Consider the following 23,363-nt stretch of genomic DNA (forward strand, 5'->3'; position numbering starts at 1 on the left):
AAAGATGTCTGGATAAACTGATGAGATTTTAGTTGAAAATTGGCACCACGTATGTGTGATATTTTTTCCATCTCTGTAAGTAACCATGATAGAATATTATGAGCACAGCAAGCTCCTGCTGTGATAAATTTATGATCTAACAACAACAACAACTGCAGGATAAATGGAAAATAGAAGTAAGAGGATTTCTTCATAGAATCCCTTCCACCCTTCCACTGTCACAACACACTGATTTTTTTTTTTCTGCATTAGCCAGAAAGATGGCTAAAAGGAGGCAGCTGGAAAGTTTTAGGCCCAGGTAGTCACAATGGTTCACACAGCCATTCCTGAGCAGACTTATACAAGAAGAAGATTCCTAAAGAATCTCCTGGGTCCCTTTGTTTGTAGGGCTGCTGCTCAGCCTTAGCTTCTTTCTAGAAGAATTTGTATAAACACTTTTTTTTTCTTGATTTTATGACTGCCCTCACAGCTCAAGCATTCTGCAGAGATTTAACTAGACAGTATTCAATAGCTGTAGTGGATCTCAGAAGATTTGTGGCATGTCCCTGCTCTGAAGGAAGACAATAGACTAGTGAAAGCAGAATTGGTATTCTGGTAAAAAGATGACTACACTGCACTGTCTCATAGGTCAAGTGGGGCAAAGAGAAGAACATATTTTAATGAGTTGAAAAAAATATTATATTATTATGTGCATAACGTTCTCATGTTTCACAGTGATTTAATCAAAGGAGTGCATTTATTCACTATAAAAAACAAGCAGGGGTTTATACTGCAGACTTGGCTGGTGGGGCTTACTCTTACCTCTCACATAATCCTGGCACAAAAATTTCTTCTGACTACTGTTGGTGGTGGGTTTTGCTGTTTTTTGTCTTTTTGTTTTGTTTATTTATTTAAAAAATATCCTGAAGAAACAAAACTACTTGATCTGGAGGCTTTCCATTAATACCTCCAAAAATGACGTCAAAGTGTTTTCATAACACTACCTACTTTTGCACTGAAACCAGTGTGTTTTCATACACATATCCACACAGCAACTCATAAAGCCTGAAGGTTCTACCTCAGAAAAAACTTGCACCTGTATATTACCTTGGTGACAGGGTTATCTCAGACAGTTTCCTATGTTTTCAAGCAATAGCCATGACGCATGAGGAGAACTTCAGAATGCCAATCTATTTTCTCATATCACAGCCAAGAAGCTTTTAAATGACAAATAGATTCAATGTTTTAAATTCTCAGATGACCAATTCCCTTAGCCAATCTTTTTTTTTTTTTCCTTAATTAAACACAGATAGAAAAAACAGGAAAGAAGCAAGAGGAAATTACTTATTTCCTAAGACAGGTGTCTCACTGTTATTTTTACCAGTCCACCTGATACAGTCCTTACTACTAGAAATGCTTGTTCAGCCAAAAGGAAAGCTGACATAGTATAAAAACCAACCACGTAAGTAAAATTGTTATTAGAACTATTGTTGAATGACGTTATATATATATATAATTCAGCAATAAGTAAATATATATATATATATATATAGCTCTCTCTCTCATCTTCACTTAGTAATAAACTTAAACAAAAAGAAGTTTTGCAAAGATGAAACTTGGCTATTATAAGTTGAAACTTACTACAAGTTGAAACTTGGCTATTACACAGCCCTTACTAGGTACACAGAAAGATGGAACAGGACTGACAGATCATATGATCTCCCCTACCACCACTTCCCAGCACAGGATGAAGTAACAGCATTACCCAAAAAGTTTTTCCAGCCTACCCTTAAAAACCTTCTATTCCTTCTATTACACAGACTCCACAGATTCCCAAGGGAACAAATTCCAATGCTTCACTCTGTCTTATTACAATGATATTCCCAATACCTAATTCACATTTCCCCTGTTGCAATTCACATGTATTATTCCCTATCTCATCCATGGCAAAGTCTGAAAAAACCTTATTCTTCTGTGAATCAATCTCTAACATGCTTCTCTGAATTCCCCTCAGACTTGTTTTCTCCAGATCAAAACAATCTTAATTTTTATTTTTTTTTTTTGAGTCTAATAAGCTATCTTTTGCAGACTTCCATTCATTTTGTTTTGCTTTTTATTCTTGCCTTTCTTTAAATCAGCTTTCCAAAACTAGACATTATTGCAGCTGATGTCTGATCGTTGCTGGTGAGAGAAGCAGGATTAATTAATACATCTACATGAAAATGCTCCTGTTGAAACGACTTATTTTTCTCCCCAAAACTGCAATATTGATACTTTACAGTCATACCCAATCTGCAAGCTAGTTAAAGGAGCACAAACATCCTAAATTCCCTTCTGATGGGTTGCAATGGATGCCATACTTCATGAAATGAATGTAAAATGTTCCCTGCAAGGCCTTAGCAGGGTTCGTTAGCCTCTGCTCATGAGAGAAAACCCTTCTGCATTCAAACCTCACTCATCTAAAAAACAGGCAGAATGAGAGCCTTATTCTATTTTACACTCACAAGCACAAGCCAAAGTCTGGAAAATGCATGGATTCAAAAAGGGAAGGCAGAGCTGCTGAGTTACTTCATTTTCAGTTTACAGCATCTAACTTGAAGTGTGGTAGTACATCCTCAATCTCAGCAGGTTTGTTGCATCACATTTACACACCTGAAGCCTGATTCTCTTTTCACAAGCATCGGGAGTAATTAAACATGGCGATAAAATTAAAAATATAGTGACCAACTTTATTTCATCTAAGCTCCAATGCCTTCTCTGATGCTCTCTCACATTCCTGCATAATGTGAAGCACATTTGCACACACCCACTCAAATGTTTCAAGCAAGTAAGGAGCATCTCTAGCTGTCTTTTATTTATAGCTACACATTATTGACATGCATACAAGATCCACATTAATGTAATTAATTTCAGCATTCTTTCTACTTCATTATTTCTACAACTTCCACTTTTTGATGCATTTGCATGATCTTATTACAAGTATTTCAGTAGTTAATAGAGCTTCAGTTTTAATACTTTGTTATTTTTTGAAAACTCAGTTCTACTGCCTTTTTGCAAACCAATATGGCTATTCTAAGAGCAAAACACCATCCAGCTATCTGTTACAGTGGTAACTGAACAATGGTCTCCACAGCTGCTTTTTGTTGCCATTCTTGTCATCATTGCTATTGCACACTTCTATATATAGCTATTTCTGTCTCTAGCCATGCCATTAAATCCTTACATCAACATTTCCCTATTGCTCCTTATTTACATGTCCCTTTCACAGTCTTCTCCCTCCAATCTGAAGTGAGCTCTTAGACTTACTGCTTCTTTTGCACTCATGATTGCTATTTTCACCATCTATGCTCCACAGACCAAGAATACTTAACATTCAGCAAAAAATTTTCATCCGTTCTAGGAGAGACAAATAGCCCATTTTTCAGTTCTCTTAATTTCAGTTATAGAAATTAACAAGTTAAAAATAAAAAAAAAAAAAGTAAAGTTACAGATACACGGTGTATTGTTTAAAATAACTTGCTACAGAGAAGCTTGCCTTAATCAAGTAGCCTTTCTTCATCAACTTTGGCAAATTTTGATCAACTGTACTTATAAAATTGTTTGAGTAGATGGCTATTACTGAAGTATCAAAGGAGAATATGCAGACACAAGTGCTGAGATAGTTCCAAAGGACATTCATAGTTGTATTTTCATGCTCCCACCAGGAGCCCTTCATTGCTAAATTATTACAAGTATTTCAGTAGTTAATAGAGCTTCAGTTTTAATACTTTGTCACTTTTTGAAAACTTAGTTCTACTGCCTTTTTGCAAACCAACATGGCTATTCTAAGAGCAAAACACCATCCAGCTATCTGTTACAGTGGTAACTGAACAATGGTCTCCACAGCTGCTTTTTGTTGCCATTCTTGTCATCTAGTCATCTCAAGGACACAGCCCTTATAGAGCAGGTCAAAGGAATCCAGGTTATTTAGAATAGTTTTTGCTCTGTACAAGTGCATAACAGATGAATTATGCATACACTGGAAGTCTGATTTCTGTCAGCAGGTATAATGCATCACTTTTTTTTTTTTCTTTCTTGCCTGTTTCACCACTTCAGTGATTCAATATGTGCCATCCTAGGCCAGAAAACAACCTAGCTTGGATTACAAATATTTTCCACATTTAAAATGATGCAAAAACAAAACAAACCAATAGTTGGTAGTGAAAAAAAATATACCTATGATTTCCCTTTACATAGTTTTAGATGTTTCAGAAAATTGCGACTGAATAAATGAATAAAAACTGCAATGATTGACAGAATGGCTTCAAATCTGTTGATTAAATTCATTGGTTTATTTGTTTTAAAGGTATTACACGCTAACTGGATCCACAAAGAGATGTGATGCTAAAAAACTTAAATTTTAGTTCCTTTTATCAGTCATAGGCCTTTTGTAGAAGCAGTAAGATAAGTCAGTCCCATGGAGTAAGCTACCTAAAACAGTAGGCTGCACAGGAATATGCCAACCAATGGATCAGAACAAAAGACTGGGTTCGGTTCAAATTCTTCTAGGGCTTACATCATTTTCTTTGAGGAAGCAGGGGACTCTTCACTACAGCTGTAGTTTCAGGCCCCACCATGACTATGCCATAGTACTCCCTAGGAAACTTGACTCAGTTCAGTAGCTTTAATAGAGCTTAATAGATTGCCCTTCTAAATCTAGAAAGGCAGACACCTGCATAAGTAGGTGGGAATTGGGCCATCTTGCTGCCAATCTCTCACTTACTTTTTCAGACTAAAGTACTTTTGAAACAGAACTTTAAGCTCTTCAAGAGCCCCATGCTTGAAAATTCACCATCTGCGCTTCATGTTTGGGACTGAGACTTCTCCAGCATTAAGCAATCCAGCATGAGATTCATGTATGCAAGCCCTGCTTAACTCCCATTCAGAGTAACACCGTGCTTAGTTACCTTAAGTGTATCTGGGCTGAAAGAGTTTTCAAAGACATGGGAACAAAAGCCTTAAAGTCACTTTAAGGAGGAGATAATCATCTTTATATCTAGGACAGAAAGCCATTCTACACACAGCTCATTTCTGCAGTAATGAAGCAGAAAGGACTTCAACTGCCCATCTCTAACAGTTTTCCACAGACACAGGCTGCTGCAGGTACTACTGCAGATACTAACTCAGCCACACAAACTTACAGACATACACGATGGTTCAGGTGGGCAAAGGTGAGCACGCATTCTTAGTATCACTGACTCACAAGTATTACCAAATAAATGTAACAACTACTGTCCACTCTATCAATAGGATTCTTTCAAGAAGGTCTGAACTGGACATTTATACACCGGCAATGAGACTGATTCCAACCCAGTCTAATTCAACACAAATTATCCATTTTGCTTAAGGCCATTATCTAGGCTCTTTCTCCAAACAAGACATCAGACTTTACTGTGTCCTAAGGTAGAATTAAAAGTCTTCAGGTGAAAAGCACTATTTCTTTAGAAAACAAATTCTTGAGACGGACACAATTTCCCCCACCCAGGGTACATAACTCCCTTATATGAGAAACCAAGTGTTAAGTATAACACTGTAAAATTGTTTACCATTTTCAGGAAGAATAAGGAAAAACATTATACATTATTAAGTATAATGTAAGTATACCCGTACAACATCCTATTTCCTGAAAGGATGCTACTGAAAAGCACTAAGGAAGTCAACAAACTGTAAACAGCGATAAAGTACATAACATCATGGAATTAATGAATACAATCCTCCCTACACACTGAATCACCATTAAAAATCATCTCAGCACTGCATGAAGGAAAAATCTTTTTTTCCTTTCAATTTTCAGAAGGGTGGGATGGGAATGTCCACAGTATTTCTGATTCACTGATTCAGAAATCTCACTGGATACAAGAGAACCTTCTTGCAGTACACTTTGGCTATGTTTGCTCATTTCTTCTGGCGTGGGCGATGACACTGACATCAGAGAAGTGCACTTCCACATTTCCTACGAGTAAAACCAGACGTAGCTACTTGCAATAGTCAGAACTAATCTCTGGTATCCAAAATTGTATCACAACAACTCTTGTACTAGCTTAGCTAAGGGACTTTTAACGTTTAATTATGTGGGTTCTATCTGTCCATATTATTCAGCTGAACTACAGTTTTTAAACACATCTTAGAGGTTTTCCCCTACAGAAAATTCTGGAAAGTCTCTTCCCTCTTTCTTCTTGAGAAATCTTTGGATTTGGAGCCAATTATCTTTCATCACAGCAGTTGAGATGCATTTGTCTCAGTCCCTGTTTTCCCCTAGCTATAACACATTTTGAACCGATTTTAATGATGTTTGCCAGATCACCAATCTTTTTTCCAACATTTTTCCCCACACTGCTGCTTATCAGTCTTGGCCTCTGTATTTTAAAGCACAGATGGATGATCATCCATTTGTGGGCAAACATAACATTTAGATTAATTCCCTTGCCTGTCATGTAGACATTCAATTATTGGTGAGCTCAGAACAATAATGTTGTTTTTTTTTTTTGTTTTTCAGTCCAAGTAGAAAGTTACAGTACTTTTGGGGAGCTTTTTTTCTTTTTTTTTTTTTCTTTTACTGGCTTCCTCATTTATAAACACTGTATGGACACACACAATTCTGAAAGCATCCTGGAAAAGGTATTACTTGCCTGTTCTATTGTGTTTCAAGAAGTAGTTTGCATTTATACAGCGTTATCTCCAATGATTTCAAAGATCCCTGAAGTTTTTAATAGTTTACATAGTTTATTTAACTATTATTAAAGTTATTCTTGTCACTCTACTTTATAAAGCAAAAACAAAATAAATATGCTGCTAGAGTCTATAGAGGTAACTGCATTAGTGTCAAACCAGTTAAAGCACTTAATTCATACTTAGACTTCAGCCTCTCGTTTCCAATTCCCACTGGAATCAAATACAAACTGTAGAAGGCTGTTATAAATTGCCATGCTTTCAAATAGCAGTATTGTTAATGCTCTTACATGAGAAAGAGGAAAAGGATGCTTTACTAGAATTGTTTGGCTTCTGTCACACACACACAAAAGAAAAGAACACTTTTGTTTGACCCTGATGCTGACTGTACTGAAATATTTTCTTAAATACTTCAGAATGTCCCTGAACAATTTCCCCCACCTCCTGAAGGAAAACAGATACTCTGCATACACATGAAAATGTCGTGAAAAAATTCCTTGACAGTCAAACAGAACCCCATTTCCTTGTCTATCATCCCATATCCTTACTTGTATTTGATTAGGTAAATCACAGGAGAAAGACCTGAATCAGTTCACACAAGTGACCACAGTGAATTTGATGCCACATTTCCTTCTAATAGAATGTGTTGTGATCCTTCAGTTACTGAGATCTCTTTCCTCTGTCTGTTAGTCTTCCAGCTCTTTGCTCTCTTTTTACACATCTCATGCTGCTAGCTATACCTTGTTCAACCACGACACAACCAGAACATTCCTCCTTCACCATTGAATTTCTCAAAACTTCTCTTTAGAAAAAATTACCAGAGTCCAAATCTAATACACATACATATGTAGAAATTTCAAGGAACATATTCCAATGCTCTAGCTAAAATAAGGCACTGAGATAATTATTCTGTAGATTATGTAGAGCTGTTTCACAAATACCAAGGAAAGTAAAGGAAAACATGATCCATTGAAGACCTGATGCAATTTCCCCCCTAAAGTCAACATAGAGTAGAATCACAGCAGAATGTCACACCATACAGGTGCATTTACATGGAACACATTGTATCTCTGAACCCGTGTTTTCAATATTAAAACATTTATGTATTTTAACAACAGTTTACTCATACTTACTGGTGGTAAAATGGATGTAAATGTTGCATGCTACAGTCTGAACACAACAATTCCACAAAAATAGCCTGAACTGGAATCTCCAAGCAATACACTTTTGCCAAAATCAGCCTATGAACTCACCTCAAACTAGCATGGCTAAATTCTGTATAAGCTTAAAAAGAGCTTCTCTAAGTTATCAGTGCACTATGCTTGCAAATGCTATTGCTACACAAAAATTCTAAGGGATGACTCTCCATAGGTCTAAAACGTGAAACATTTTCTTCTACATTAATCATATTTCATAACATATCTGAAATGATGCAAAACCTGAGGCAATACAGTGCACCAGTTGATAAGAACAGTTAAAAAATACTTTGATATGTGTTTTTTTTTTTTTTTTTTTTTACATAACTTTGACATGTGTGTCTGTTCAGAGAAAGAGCTTGGTGCTGCCCACAGAACCATGAACAGACTCTTAAAGTTCTGCTATCCATACATGCAGCCTTATCCAACTTCAAGACAGAACATATGCACCACTAAGTATAAGTAGAAAGCTGCAATCCGTTACTCACCATTATGTAACCCACGCTACATAAATTCCAGACATATTTTTATTTCCTATCTAAAGTGATTCTCTAGTCTTTCTTGCACAGACAAGTTTCCTTGATGTATTTTATAAAGAATTTCTATGAAGACAAAAAAAAATCATGTAAGTAAAAGGAAAAAAAAAAGTCTCCCATACTATTTAATTGTATAAACTTCACATCTAATTGCAAAATTCACAGGCATTTCCTATCATCCTTCTGAATCAACAGGACAGATTAGACCCATTTTTCTTCTTAAATATGTATTTATCTTTGGAACAACCTTCTCATCTAAACACACTTTATTTACTTCATAGAACATAGTTCCAGCTATAAGATACTCTTTTACTTCCTCATGAGTTTTGGTTTTGTTTTTAAGTGTAATTTCCAATTGCCTTAGGTGCTAATTAACATATTTTTCATAACACACCTATAAGGTCGGGAACTGGTGGCATCATCATTACACACTTAGGAATAGTAGCCTGGTGGGGACTGCGTGAATGTGGTCATATATGCAGGCAACATTAACTCCAGCAACACTGGGCAAACAATTTCAGAAACAGAAATTCTGCTTCCTTTCAGCTAGAATTACAAAATGCACAACACCACTAAAAATTAGTCTTCAGCTGTCTCAAGATGGAAAGAAAACATACTGAACTGAGAAGGCCAAAACATTATGTAGCATTCTATCATGACACAGAGCTACACTGTACTTCTCCTTGATCTTTCATGAGACTCCTCATCTGTCCTAAGAGACACAGCCATAATTCTCAGGGGTGGCAGACAGTGGCTTTGCAATCCTATCAGAAAGCTCTTTCAACATCTTTTGTTGAGTTCCATGCAATCCCATGCATGAGAGATCATATTTATGGTCCTGATTTATGACTTCTGAACTTAAACTCTGACTTACTGAATTTTCATGCTCTGTTGGTATGACACATAACTTAACAGGAGAATTCAGTTTAAATGGCAAAAAAAGACCATTTTGCTGTCTTATTATCTTGTATGTATGCACTGTACATTCTGAACGCTATCAGAGAAATGAAATTGCCAAAATACACCATAGTAAGCATATCAGAAGGAACTTTAAATTAATTTGAATAAAAAAAATATTTAAATGTGACTAATCTTTAACATTTTCTCTATGGCATCTCCAAATAGTGATCTGGCAACACTATTACCAGCCATTCAAACACAATTGCATGTCTGTGAATCACAGGATGCCTAGAAGCACCTACTCATGGTTGGCAGCTATGCTCCCAAAGCACCACTAGCCCACACTTAATTCCCTTCCATCTGGAGGTACCTCTATCTAAAAAGATCTGAGGACTGACACTTTTCCCAGTTTAAGTCTACCCATTTCATGTCACAGGGCTGAATTCACCTGTGGAGGTCCTGAACAATAGACATCAGTTGTAGCTACAGCTGGAAATACAAGTTTATTTAATGGACGGCACTTTGAACAGATGTCATAATTGGCCACAGCTTTAATACTACAAAATAAAATGTTCAGAAATGCTTGGAAAAAGCGTGACACAATGGCTTGTATTGCACTCTATATAATTGGTAAACATGAACTCATGGGTGTAAACTGATATTATCTGGCTATTTCATCTCTTTTCTCAAAAAAAAAAAAAAACCCTATTTAATGATAAGAAAACAGAAATCTTGAATTATTCAATACTAACTTTCTGTCTTTTGCTTTTTATTAAAATTATTACATTTTTCCCTTTTCCTTTTCAAGTATCTCCACAGTGTCATTATTTTTCCCTTAGCTCAATGAAGTGGCTCTCCTATGAAGGAGGATTTTACATCTAACAGCTAAACCCCATGGAACCATCAGCCATTCTGCCATCAATTTCTGCATTGTAACCTGACAATGAGTTTCAATCCTGTGCACCATAATTCACAGCAGCTCATCTCTCAGTTCTAGACTGGACTAGGGACCACCTATTGGTGGATAGTACAGAACACTTGAAGTGAAATTTCACATTCTAAGCTCATTTTACTGTAATAAATTCTAACACACCTAATATTACAATACCAACAGCTGAAGCTTCCCAGTAAATTTTATGGAAGAAACCATCTTCTATTGTTCACTCCAAGTACCTCAGAAACCAGAAGCCACCAAAAACACATACTCTGTCCACACTCTAGACTTCCTGTTCAGGCTAAGGATACAAAATCTTAAATTCAAATAACACACAGCTCAAACTGCACTCTAAAACTGCTCTGTCAGAAGTTGCAGTCACCAACTCCCATGTCTCAAATGTAGGACTGAGAAGAAAAACTGATACTGTCAACTTTTCAAGACACCTGAAAAGTCCATTAACAGAAATTTCACCACCACACAAACAGTCTCAGACTTAATCCTGAATTTTATCCCTAAAGCAACACGTCATTCATGGTTGATATTATCTGCTCAGAAAAATCTGTTTAATTATCTATCCCTTGGGTATTTAAGTGTCAGGGCCTTTTCAATAAGGGACTAATAATTTTTACTAATCCATCACTCATTGAGGGGCTTATTAGGATTTTATAACAAATATTCCATTCTCAACTCCTGGTTTTCCTTCCCTGATTCATGTTCCTCAGCATACTGCAGAGATCCAATAAGTTAGAAAGAGCTAGAAGCACTGGCTCCTTTATCTGATAAGCTGCATGAAATTATTTCCTCTTGATACCATAAAAGAAAAAAAAAAATCTCACACAGCCCATTTGTATTTAGAGGCAATGTGGTACCTGCTAGTAACACTTTCCGCATCTAAGATAGGTTGACTCTGCCAAACATCCGGAGAGGACAAGGGCAAAAACAAAGTTTTTTTATTTTGTTTTTTGCCATAATCAAACTGACACCATTCACTCCAAGCACCTAGAGAACTACGTACCCTGGGATTTATATGCTCACTGGCTAGCAAGAGTCCAATCCAACACTGATGGCCACTAATATTGAAAAATTACAGAAGAAAAGCAATGGTACCTTCTTGAGAAAAGTGACTATTGGTTGATGTTGACAATGCAGTGAAACATCATCTTGAAACTTCTGAGAAAAAGGAGTCATGCTTTGCAAACAGCATGCTTCACTGTTCTGAAAAGCTTAATCTAAAGGCCTAAGGCTGCCCACTGTTCTCCCTATTAGGGCCACGACTCTTGTTATCCATCATTCTGTTTAAAAGTACAAATGGACAGAACATAAAGATATGCAATACAGAAATGCAAAGATATTCACACAAAGGAAGTGTTTACAGGTTTAGAAAATAAGCCTCTTCCCTACATCATCACAGCATATTTTTCTGTGCTGTAACAGATTTGGGAGACTTTGAATACCTTAGCTCTCCATGTTAATCTGTTTATTATTTAACTGCAGGAGCTTTTATTCAAATCAAACCAGCAGACAATGGTTGGTAATACCTAACCTACAATTCATCAAGCTCTTCATCCTTTAAGCCAAAGCTTGTCCTCAGATTCCCCCCACAATGGACCATGAGCCAAGGCCACAAGCTGGGCATCTACGCAATCCTTCTTTTTTTTTTTTTTTAAATATGAAGCAGAGACAGTAGTCCAGCCTTCGTACTGTGTAGAAGTTCATAAACACATAATAAATTAAATATAGAGAAAAACAGTCACCAATAAGAGTCCTAGACTCCAATTTTCCAAGAAGAGTATCCATCATATTGAAGGGAGCTGTCATACTAAGCTGACTACACTCTCAACTATGCCTACTTCAACAAACGTTGAAGGAAAAGCTATCATCTAGAAACAGCATTATGACAGTCCAACAGTGAATTAGGTTCAATTTTTTTTTCATCCAGGAAATCTGTTTTATCTCTCAGCAGAATGCAGAATATTGAAGCATTTGCTAATCTCAGAATTATCTTGTCTAATTAACTTACTTTTTTTTTTTGTCTTTAAGTGTTTCTGCAATTCAGATGAACAGACAAAATTTTCAAGATCTTAAATAAAAGAGGCTTATAGTATGCTTTTTGCAGTCGTACTTACATTGAAAAGATGACGCAAGTTGATCTTGGCTGAGTCTCAGTGGTAATGAGCCCTCAGTGGATTGTTCTCCTGAAATCACTTTTTTCACTGGATAATACTTGGGTTTGATCACATATTCCTGTGTTTGGCCATGATGAAGATTCATCATCACTGTCTGAGATGAAAGTGGTATCATCCTGTTTTAGGAAAAATGAAACAGAAGAGACACAGTGATGTAAGTATTAATAAATTAGACTTCAAACCAACTGGTAAAAAAAATTAAGACAAATTCATCTGTACTCCAAGCTCCCAAAAGACAAATTGGGAAACTTACTAGCTTCTAATTAAGTACCCAATTTTCCACGCATTTAGCATTTTAGTTGTCTTGTCAGCTCAGCAAACACCTAAGCATATGAAGACTATTGGGATTATATCACCTCTTTTTTGATAAAGAAGTATCATAGAAAATGGGAAGAAATCTCAGAAAACAGGGAGAAATGTTCTACTCAAAACCATGAGTCGAAGCTCAACTTTGTTAGCACACATACTGTCCAGACTGGTCAGAGAAGCAGCACTGCAATTAATTAAACATCTCTGTGCAACTGTCATTGCATACCAGGAGTGGAAAGTAAAACCTGCACCCAGATGAATTTCCCTCTGTTCCCTGAAACTTAGTTTCCTCCCCTACCATATCCCTCTAGCTGTAAGAACACTGCTTCTCTTGCCTCTTCCTTTCCCTTCTGATGAGGTTTTTCTTCCCTATCTCATCAGAAGGTTTCTCCCTGTTTTCCAGCTCATATAACTTTCCCATCTACTTTCTCTTTGTCTGCACCAGTGAACACCTCTGACAGATGTCCTATAACTACATGGCTTCCCTTCAGAGCTAAACTATTTCCTCTTTTTGTCAAACAAGATTATTCATTCAAGCTCACTGATTCCCTCACTGACAATTGCAGTTCCTTACTTGCATTATTAGATTCTTCCATAAAACCTCACTGCACAAGACTGTTCCAATTTTTGTAGGAATTCCCCTGTCCTTATTCCCAGAAACCGTGGTTATTTACCCATATACCACTTACAGCAGGAACTGTTTCTTTGCTAACATAGAAACTGGCCTTCTCACACTCCACAGTACCACTCAACAATAAACAAAGAAGGGAGCAAGTCACAGAGCTGCTAGCCACATGCAATGAAAATGCAAGCTATTTCAGGGCACTGGGCTACAGGGTTTCACTGTCCAGCAAGTAGTAATAGGAAGCCTTTGTTAATAAATCCAAAAATAGCAATTCAAGAATTTGTAGATAGTATAGATCATACTGCAGGAGATGTGTGTTTCTCAAGAGAATAGTGTCAACTACTAAACTTAGTAACAGTGGCTATTAAGATTACATTACCAAATGAAGGCATAAAGAGTGGGATGATGTGAGCACTTCTACTAAACTGAGGGATTGCTTGGTCAGTAAAGCATAAATATGAGAAAATTACGGGATTTATAACAGCCATCCCTCAAAGAATCACAGCTCTGTAGTGTAAATAGCTGCCCTCAGAAGAAGAAATGGGCAATACTTCCCCACAGCAGTAAGACTGAGGAAGGTTCAGCTGTGCAACAAGATGGATGACTCCAGAACCATCTGCCTACAATTGGAGCCTGATTCCTTAGTTACGTTTTTTGAGGATGCTTAGTAACTGCTTTAGGCAGTGGATTTGTAGTTAGAACAGACAACAGAGTTTTGTCCTACAGACTGTTATTAACTTGGATCAGTTTTAGAAAAGTTTATTTGTTCGTACAGAAAATTAGTACTCTGACAAACAACAGAAACATTAACTCTTCTACTGTCTCTAGAGTCAAACTTTTCAAATAAAGTGCTCATGCAGTATATTCAGGAGAAGTCCTTTTCCAAGATTAAGAGAAAATACTATACTTTCCGTGTTGTCTTTAAGCTTCCCACATGCCAGATCAAAGAGAGCCATAGTGATAGTGGAGGTTAGGTTCAACTTGACAAGGTATCATCAAGAAGAATGCCTCAACCTGAGAGAAAACCATGCTGTTTACATAATGACTGATTTCCTAGATAAGTCAATTCTTCCTGCACAAACTTGTTTCTCCACAGGTTGTAAGCCAGTGTATCCATCCACTCCTGCACCTGGACATAAGAGGGCAAGTTTTTCGCAGAGGATGTGTAAGCAGGCCATCATCACAGAAGTCAGCATATTACAGAAGCACACATTGCAGCAAACTTTTAGAGGTTGCTTATATTTGCTTTAAGTTTAATGTTGTTACTTTCTTCACTGTTTCCAGACAGACACTGCCATTTAAATGCCCGCTTCCTGTTAAGGCTGAAACATGTTGCAAAAAGTTACTTTTTATTACATACCCAACTACACGACAGCCCAAGCCCATCAACCCACAATAGAGTCCATCATTACACTTGAAATAAAATCCAAAACCTAACCAAATCCCTCATATCATACCAGAAACAGGCATGCTATATACTAGAGGCTGAAATTTACTGTCAGAATCTTAAAAAGTTGTAATTTTCTGCCTTGATTTCATTCCTATTTAATTTGTTAACTGACTAATATTAGGGTAGTACTAGAGTATGTTTCATTCTATAAGAGAGTGGTTTTCTTAGAAGTATTCAGAAGTTCCCTACTCCAGAGACTCTCCCTCCTTAAAGGAAGTATCTTCACTGCAAATCTATGTTGGTATTCTTAGTTTTATTAGGGACTAAATCATCTACTCTTGTATTAAAGTGAAAGCTTACAAGTTTGCAGCATTAAAATTGAAAAGCAGAAGACGAAACCAAGTTTGCAATGAAAAGTGGTCTAGACTCTTGCACATCTTCTCTCAGGTTTGATCTTCTTCACATATAACTACCAAGATTTTGGTATGCATAAAAGTTCTCCCCATGTTTAAGAAAAGCTCAGCACAGACATCCATTTCTAGCATGGATGTGTAGTAACCAGCAGCACATATTTGCCAGTCATCTGACCAGTTGACTAGTCTTGCTTGAGTCTAATTCCTGATAGGGTCAAATATCAAAGCATTTATGAGAACCCTCTGTTGTGACTGCTCTTTTGATGTTCAAATTCTTCTCAACATGATCTGGCTCTTAAAGATGTTAGTTTATAATCAAAAAGGACATTGTGAAGCTAATTGTGATGACTGGTACAGGAATCACCCCAGGACTGATTATGTTTTTGGAAAAGATGTTAGCAGCTCTACTACAACTCTCTGAAAATCATTTGGTGCTGCAGCTGTTAGTGCCAACTTGCCAAATTCCTCCCAGCCTTAGAGCACAAACGTTTCTTCCCTTTCCTGAAATGCTGAGCTCTGGAGCTCTGCCTGAGCCCCTCATGCTGCTTCTGTCATATTGTGGGAACCCCTGCACTGCATCCACAGTCATGTCAGCTGCACCAGGGACCCCCAGTAAAAAGCACAAGACAAGCCTTCTCATGGAGTAGCAATGCTAGGCACTGACTGTGTCACTGTCTGAATATCCAAATTAAAGAACAAGTAGCGTGATAAAAATTTCTTCATAACTCCCCAGGATTCAAAGCCACTAGAAGCAAGTGGTGCTACCACAGACAAGGAGATATTCAAAGTAGGTCTCAGACACTCTTAACTAGGCTTTTAGGACTTAAAGAAATGAAAGGCATACTTAACTCACAGCCATTACACTTAATGAGTTAAAAAGCTGTCATCTATAAATAACAATCATCACCACAACCAAAGCCATTTTATTGCTTCCCAGCTTTGCTACCCTGCTTACTGCACATTTGAACATTACACAACCAAGATGAGTCCTTGGGCATTGTTGCAACACAAAATACTGAAGTACTATTAATGCTCCCCATAGCACAGGTTAAAAAGATGCAATTTATAGTTTCAGTCTTTAAATTCTGCATGAAATAGCCAAGACTAAATAAGATTGCTATACTACATAGGCTTATGTCACTTATGTGTTTGGTAGTTCACAACGAAGTGGTCAAAACTGACATTAGCTTCAATAAGCTTGATAATTTTCTACAGCTGAAGTATACAGAAGACAGATGTTAAACACATTTTGATGTCAAATAAATGTCTACCCATGTTTTCAGCAAACAAAATTACAGACACTAGCTAAAAAGGTTACAATAGCACTGCAGAGGAAGAAAACATTTCTAGCTAACCATCATGCAAAAAAAAAAAAAAGAAAAAGAAAAGCTCTCTTGCTTGATAATAGCAGACCAGGAATGCTATGTATCAGAGAAACTCTGGCAAGCAGAAATGAAACCAGCAACGTTTGGAATGGAAAGTACTGTCTAGACTAAATAAGACAGGCCTATCTCAGACTGCTTTCTTCATTTTATTTACTGTGAGTCTGATGCATGCTCCCTGCTTGGCTCCCAGCTAGCAACAATTGAAAGACAAAAACAACAACAAAAAAAAACCACATCTGAATTGTTAATAATCTTAACCTAGAAATTAATTCCTTCTTCTCTACCTCACCTCAAACTCAGAATTAACAGCCAAGTGGAGAAGAAAACCCAGCACTTTCTAAAATTATGATATGATAAAAAGAAAACATGCAGGACGGTTTTAAAGGCATTTGAATAGAACTAAGATCTGCTGTCCTGTAAATTACCAGCAATAAATTACCAGTTCAGCCTGACCTTTGCCAGCTGTTTCTTCCTTTGGTTGCTTGTCTCTTGTTGTTTTTTTAATTTATATATTTTTTTTAGTTTAAGATACAAGAAAAAAAAAATTAACTTCCCAGCTGATGAAGAACATACCAAATTTCTTCAAAGCCCCTTAACATTATCATATCCAGCATTAATCAAGCATGGCCTATTTCATAGTGTACTTCCAGTCACAAAAGATGAAAGAGGAAGCGTTCAAACTTTTCTTTCTTCTCACCATCACAAAAATTCTGCACCAAGTTTATTTTACATACAAAAAAGTATTAATGCATGATGAAAACTTGGCCCCTGACATACATGGTAAGCACTGCAAACCTGATATTGAGGAATGCCTGCCCAAAATAACTAGGGTTACATTCGTATTTTCATCATAAACCTACCTCAGCTTTATGCCATTGTAATGAAGCTTTCCTGAGGCTACAATTTGCAAATATCAGTGTTTGGATATGAATAAATTATTTCAAACAACACCTTCAGGTTATTAAGTTTTTGTTTGCTTGTTTTACTATTTGTTCTTATTAATGCACAAAGGTACAGGTGTTATTTACAGGATCTTACCTGATCACGATCAAACTGATTTGTTTTGGAAGGGAAGTAATGCTATAAATCTTACTAAAGATTAATAAACATACCCTATCTGGTGTGAGATTTAAAAAAAGAAAGAGTCACATATATTGTAAAACTATCCCTAACTACAAGTTGTGTTCAACTTACATACAATTTCAGTGGTCAAACTCTTGTTGAAGACACTTGCAGCAATGATCTACTCTCAAACGTCTGCTAATAAAATCAGCCTTGTATTTGTAGATTCACCTGTATTGCTTACAGGTTAGACAGAATCCTTTTGCCAGCATAAACTGGTGTAATAGTTGAACTGAAGCTCTATGAACTAACAGTGTTTCCCAACTAAGCCATGAAACCATGATTCCGTTGATTCACTACATCTTCTGCACATAACATGATAAACTGAAACATGTAAACTACAAACGTTCCTTCAGGTTTCTAAAGAGAAGTACTATACTGAGTTTTCTAGGATCATGAGCAAAGATTTAATTCCTACATCTCAACAATCACAAAAAGGTCTTAAAGAAACCTGGCAGTTGAATATACAGATACAAAGGACAACAAACAAATGCATATGTGCTTTCACACAATGCAATGGAAGCTACAGCTCTCACAGACAGTTTATGCAAAAGCAGATAAGCATATTTCAAAATTAAAGCATTCAAACATTTAATTTGTAGAACACTCCTGGAAAGGTACTGGATTATATAAATGTTAATTACATAATTGAAAAGAAGGAAAGCTCTCCTACTAGATCTTTTCCTCAGAAGATCTAATCCAAACTTCTGGGTTTGGTCTGCTTCCCTCCCAAAGTGTCATCAAAATACAATTCATGCAAACTTACACAGCCTTCATAGACTATTAACTACCCTCAAAGTAGACCAACACATATGGTAGCAGTATATGTGAAAGCTAGGAAAGTATGATACAAACATAAACAAGAAACTGACATGAGTGTATAGTCCCACTAACAGAAATTTACAAACTTTCCTCTTTGTGCACTAAAAAGATCAACCATAAGACACAAATAATTCATTACCTTATACATACATTCACCAACATTTAGCCAGCAAAACTCTTCATTATTCCAGATGAATTAATTCAACATCTCGATGATTTAATATGGGTTCTCAGCCATATTTGTGTGTGTACACATACACACACACACACACACACACACACACACACACACACACACACACACACACATCCTTCCAGCCATCTCTTACCCTTCCAGATTTCCAAAAGATATTTTTTTGTCTTTTTGAATTTTGCTGGTATCAAACTCCTCAATAATTTCAGATTCTAGAAGACCTGCTACCAAATTCACAATTTTTTGTATTAAAAAGTTGACCTTCAGGGCATTTTACATTGCAATAGTGACTCAAGATGAAATACAGTAGTCAATAGCAAAAGCGTACTTCACCAGATCATTGAAAGCTGGAAGTGCTACTACAAAATTGCTTTTGTTTTCATACTACTAGTGCCACAATACAAAACGTTATGCCGACATCATAGGGAGCAAAAAACTCTGATGAAGATGCATAAACTAGTGATAATTTCTATCTTATCCACTAATGAGACAGACTTTAGTATTAGAAAGGTATGTTGAAATGACACTTAAAAATAGAAATATACACTCCTACAGTGGATACTGTACAATAAAGAGCACAACAAATGAGCACAGCTGCTGCAAAGGAAAAACCATGCATCACTAATCTACTCAAATTCTTGAGCATATTAAACAAAAGAGCAGACAGTTGGCTGATATAATTTTCTTGAAATTCAAAAAGACTTTGAAGACTTATCTTACAAGAGCCTACTAAGAAAGCCTAAATAATAGAAGTGCTGCAAGCTTAAAACAGGCAAAGAGATAAAACAGATGCACATGTTTTTCTTGGATACAACTTAATTATGGTACATCCTTTTGAAGTTTCCTAACACATACATGGTTTCTTAATGTCTCACTCTAGTTAAATAAGTGGTTTAGAAGTGTATTATATTTTGATACACTGTTCCAGAAAACCCTCAAATCTAATTTAGTCTTATGCACAGTATATGTTTAAGCAAGTTAAACTCATTTTGAGAATAAACTTATGATCCTTAAGCATAAGTCTGTCATTTAGAAGTGTAACAAATCAAAAGAATGTATGTCGGTAAAGAAAAATCTTGGACAATCTTTGAGATTCTGATGGTTAAAGTAATGACTATGAAGAAACTAATGCAAAGAGCAAGTAACGACACCATCAAGACTTTGTGTAGATACAGATGTGCCAGCAGAAAGATTTTTTCACAGCTTATGTCAAGAAAACTTTCAAAAATATGATCTCACTGGCGTAAAAACAGCTTCTCAGAAGGGGTCAAGAAAAAGGAATCACTTGTAGGTTTATAATTTAGACTTGTGTAAAAATAGGAAGAAGCATAAAAGACAAGAAAATCACCAATAGCTAGATAGGAAGAGAGAAGAACCCAGAGTTTGAGTGCTGAAACTGTAGATGAAGTTGTTTCTGATGTGTGTTCCTGATTTCTGTTGTTCAACAGTGCACAATCTGAACTTCAGCATTACTTATGTCTAGGCTCACTGCAGCCAACCAGACAAGAGCATCACCACAGCAGAAGTTCCTAGTGTACAAAACTGGATGAAAAGATAAAACTCAAAGTACTTCTGTATACAAAGAGCAAAGAAGGACTTCAGTGCACTAATACCAATAAAGCTAAAACAGACACACCCAGGCAGAGGGAAGCTGTTCAGTTACGGAGCAAAATTCTTTAGATAATGTATGACAAAGATATAGAACAACCCTTAATCCAAAATAAATTCAAGATTAAAATGCAAATACATTTTTCACATACTGCACAATCAGTTTTTATAAAGAACTATCATGAAATATGGATCATGTTCACTTCTGAGGATGTAACAAAGGTAAATGGAAGATGAGCATCCCTAAAATTCTATTATGAGAAGACTGCATGAAAAAAAACCCCACAAATTCTTAAGTGTACAAGTTTCTTAAATAATAACTATTACAATCAAGTCTTAATTTTCTCGTTGTAAGGATGTGCCAACAAATGTGCCAGTCAGTGCATTTTTACTCCTCCATAATGCACGCTGATTTCATACGTGACTCCACTACTAGCAGATGTAGCGTAACGCTGGCTTTGTCCAAGCATTGTACACCAAAAGTGCAATGTGCTCATTGCATGAGAATAAACCATGCCTTCATATGTTTGAACAGTGAGATGTTATTCTGTGACAACCATCTGAACCACATTTACTGAAGGATTTCTAAACTGACAAGTACAAAAAAAAAAAAAAAAGTAAAATAAATGCACAATGATACCGATGATAGCAAGCAAGCTTAGAAAATTCAAGACTGAGTCCAGACTCCAGCTTCAGTACGTATACTTCTCAGCAGAAACTCTTTGGCACATTATATCAGGAGTAAGCAGCTCTGACAGACTGCACTGCTTAGAGGATACAATCTGTGCCATTCGCCAGGGACTGCTCTTACTAAATTACACCACAGAATTTAGCAATCCTAAAGATGGAGAATCAGGGCAAGGGAGTGGGGGGAGGGAAGAGCAGAACCAAAATTTTTATCCAAGTTCTCCTCCACAGTGGCCACATAATGTCAAGTGATGCAACAGAAGCATGCTGCCGGCCACATCTGCTAACACTGGAAGCAATGCAAGGAAAAAAGGGGAAAAAAAGTACATGTTATGCTGTGTCTCTGATGGTGGAAAGATAACTGATGAAAAGTTCTGGAGGTAGAAGTAATGTTTGCATTAGGCCAAGAACACTTACAACATCTAAACTTTCAGAATATATAACTACTTTCTTAGCTGAACTAGATAAACAACTCAGATGGTCTATTTCTTCATACCACAAAATTGAGTAACAAAGATTATCCTTTGTTTAAATTCATCACAAAAATGGAATGTTTCTATTTGCAGTAAAAAGCAGGAAAGGGGAGACAACAGCAAGCAGTCACACTTATCAGGAAGGCAAACTTTGGGAATCAGGATCTCCCAAAGCCTTGTAACATGTATGTAAATAGATTGACCATCAAATCACGCAAATACATTTTCTAAGCAATCCAGGTACTAAACTCATGCACATAGGATAGCAATTAAAAAAGTTATTAGTAAACTTTAGTTAAGTCTTGACTTCAGCCACAAAATTCTCTGTTCATTAGAAGTGTACACATGTAACGAAAACACAATTTTGTTGCATCATCATCTATTTTCAGATGAGTCATTTTGGTGAAATTGTGTTTAAGCCTACAAGATAATACGTCATAAATAAGAGGTAGCTTTAATACTGCTTGTTTAATCCTTTTTCTGTATCAGGGAACTTGTGAGTACAACATCCCTGGTATAGAAAGGCCACTTTAGAAGAGATAAAGAACCAACTAAAGCACAGCTAACTGACTGAAGCTACAAGAAGTAATGGAGATTAAGCTACAAGAAGTAATGAAGATTTATTTACTGTCACATCCTGGGAAACTCCTCTGCAGAAAGAATATCAACAAAGAACTCAGGCAAAAAATTAACAATAAGTGTGCCTTATCTGTACTTTTAACTAGAGATACCACAGTCAGTAATTAAAATCCACTAAACGATAGTTTAATAATGGACACCCAATACAGTCAGTTATTCCTATGTGAATAATTGCTAGAATACTTAACAGTGGCAGCACTTAAAGAATACCTCTACACTAGGTTAGCATCCCTAAGGAAGTAGGAAAAGCACAACGTATCTTTTAACTTCAGACGTTAAAGGAAGAAAAAGTGCAGTACATCAACGTTAACTCAGCATATTTATAGATAACTACAAAATTTCATACAGCGAGTAAACTGAAAAACCAAATGCAAAGAATCTAGACTTAAATGTGGACCATCTTTTTCTCATTTGCTTAACTTTATAGTAGTAAAAAAAATTGTTTGCTGGAAAACTGACTGCTAAAATCTTTCAGAAAGCAAATGCAAATAACAGAGATGATAATATTTCTGAGGCAGGTTCATGACTTTTGGCAAGAATTACAGAGCTAAAGGTGATGGTACATTTCAACTGAACTATGACAACATTCAACTGCTAGTGAGTCCAGTGAATGCTGTGATTAACAATATATTTGTGCAATGCTACTTTTAAAATAGGTAGAAGTTTATCTAGTGCACTGATGTTAGTGATGAAAGCTAAACTGTCTCAAATCCCAATTTTAATAGCGATCTTACTACACTAAGTACTATTTACTTCAGAGATGGAGAAACTAGAATAAAAAGGTCAGAATAGGTATGCCTTTTTTATCCTTCTCATTTATGTATCCACAAAACAACAATCTACATCACAACCCAGAGAGATGCTATAAAATATTTAATGGTGAGAAGTTTTTAAGATTGTACAGTGGTCTACACACGTAGTGAGAAATATTGAAACCGTTAAATTGCTCTTAATATGATTTGTTGCCCAGTTGATCCCATGAAGTCCTGATTCCAGTAACATCAAGAGCGGAACTCTCATTTACTTCATTGCTGGCTGCCATTTCATCCAGGACTTCGTTAATTGTTAAATGCAGCTTTGAATCTTTGGATTTAAAACCTGTAGATGCAACATGGAGCTGCCCTTAAGCAGCATTAAAACACAAAGTAAAGATCACTCTTCATTTCTCATCCTAGATCCCTAAACCCACATTTGCCACCATGGAATGCAGTGAAATACAAACAAACTTAAAGAACACTGTATCCTTGACTTCAGC

General features: G+C 36.4%; 1 protein-coding gene across 5 annotated transcripts in view; it reads right to left on the reverse strand.

Moving 5' to 3' along the window:
* LTBP1 (latent transforming growth factor beta binding protein 1) overlaps positions 1 to 23,363 on the reverse strand; it is a 187,540-nt gene that overhangs the window by 126,202 nt on the left and 37,975 nt on the right. For all 5 annotated transcript variants that reach the window (XM_090135253.1, XM_031593368.2, XM_031593374.2 and 2 more), the window contains exon 4: positions 12,383 to 12,558. In XM_090135253.1, the coding sequence (XP_089991379.1) occupies positions 12,383 to 12,558 (176 nt within the window). The remainder of the gene's footprint in view (positions 1 to 12,382; positions 12,559 to 23,363) is intronic.

This window comes from Phasianus colchicus, chromosome 2 (genome assembly GCF_987193195.1).
Source record: "Phasianus colchicus chromosome 2, bPhaCol1.hap1.1, whole genome shotgun sequence".
In the NCBI taxonomy this organism is placed as follows: domain Eukaryota; kingdom Metazoa; phylum Chordata; class Aves; order Galliformes; family Phasianidae; genus Phasianus; species Phasianus colchicus.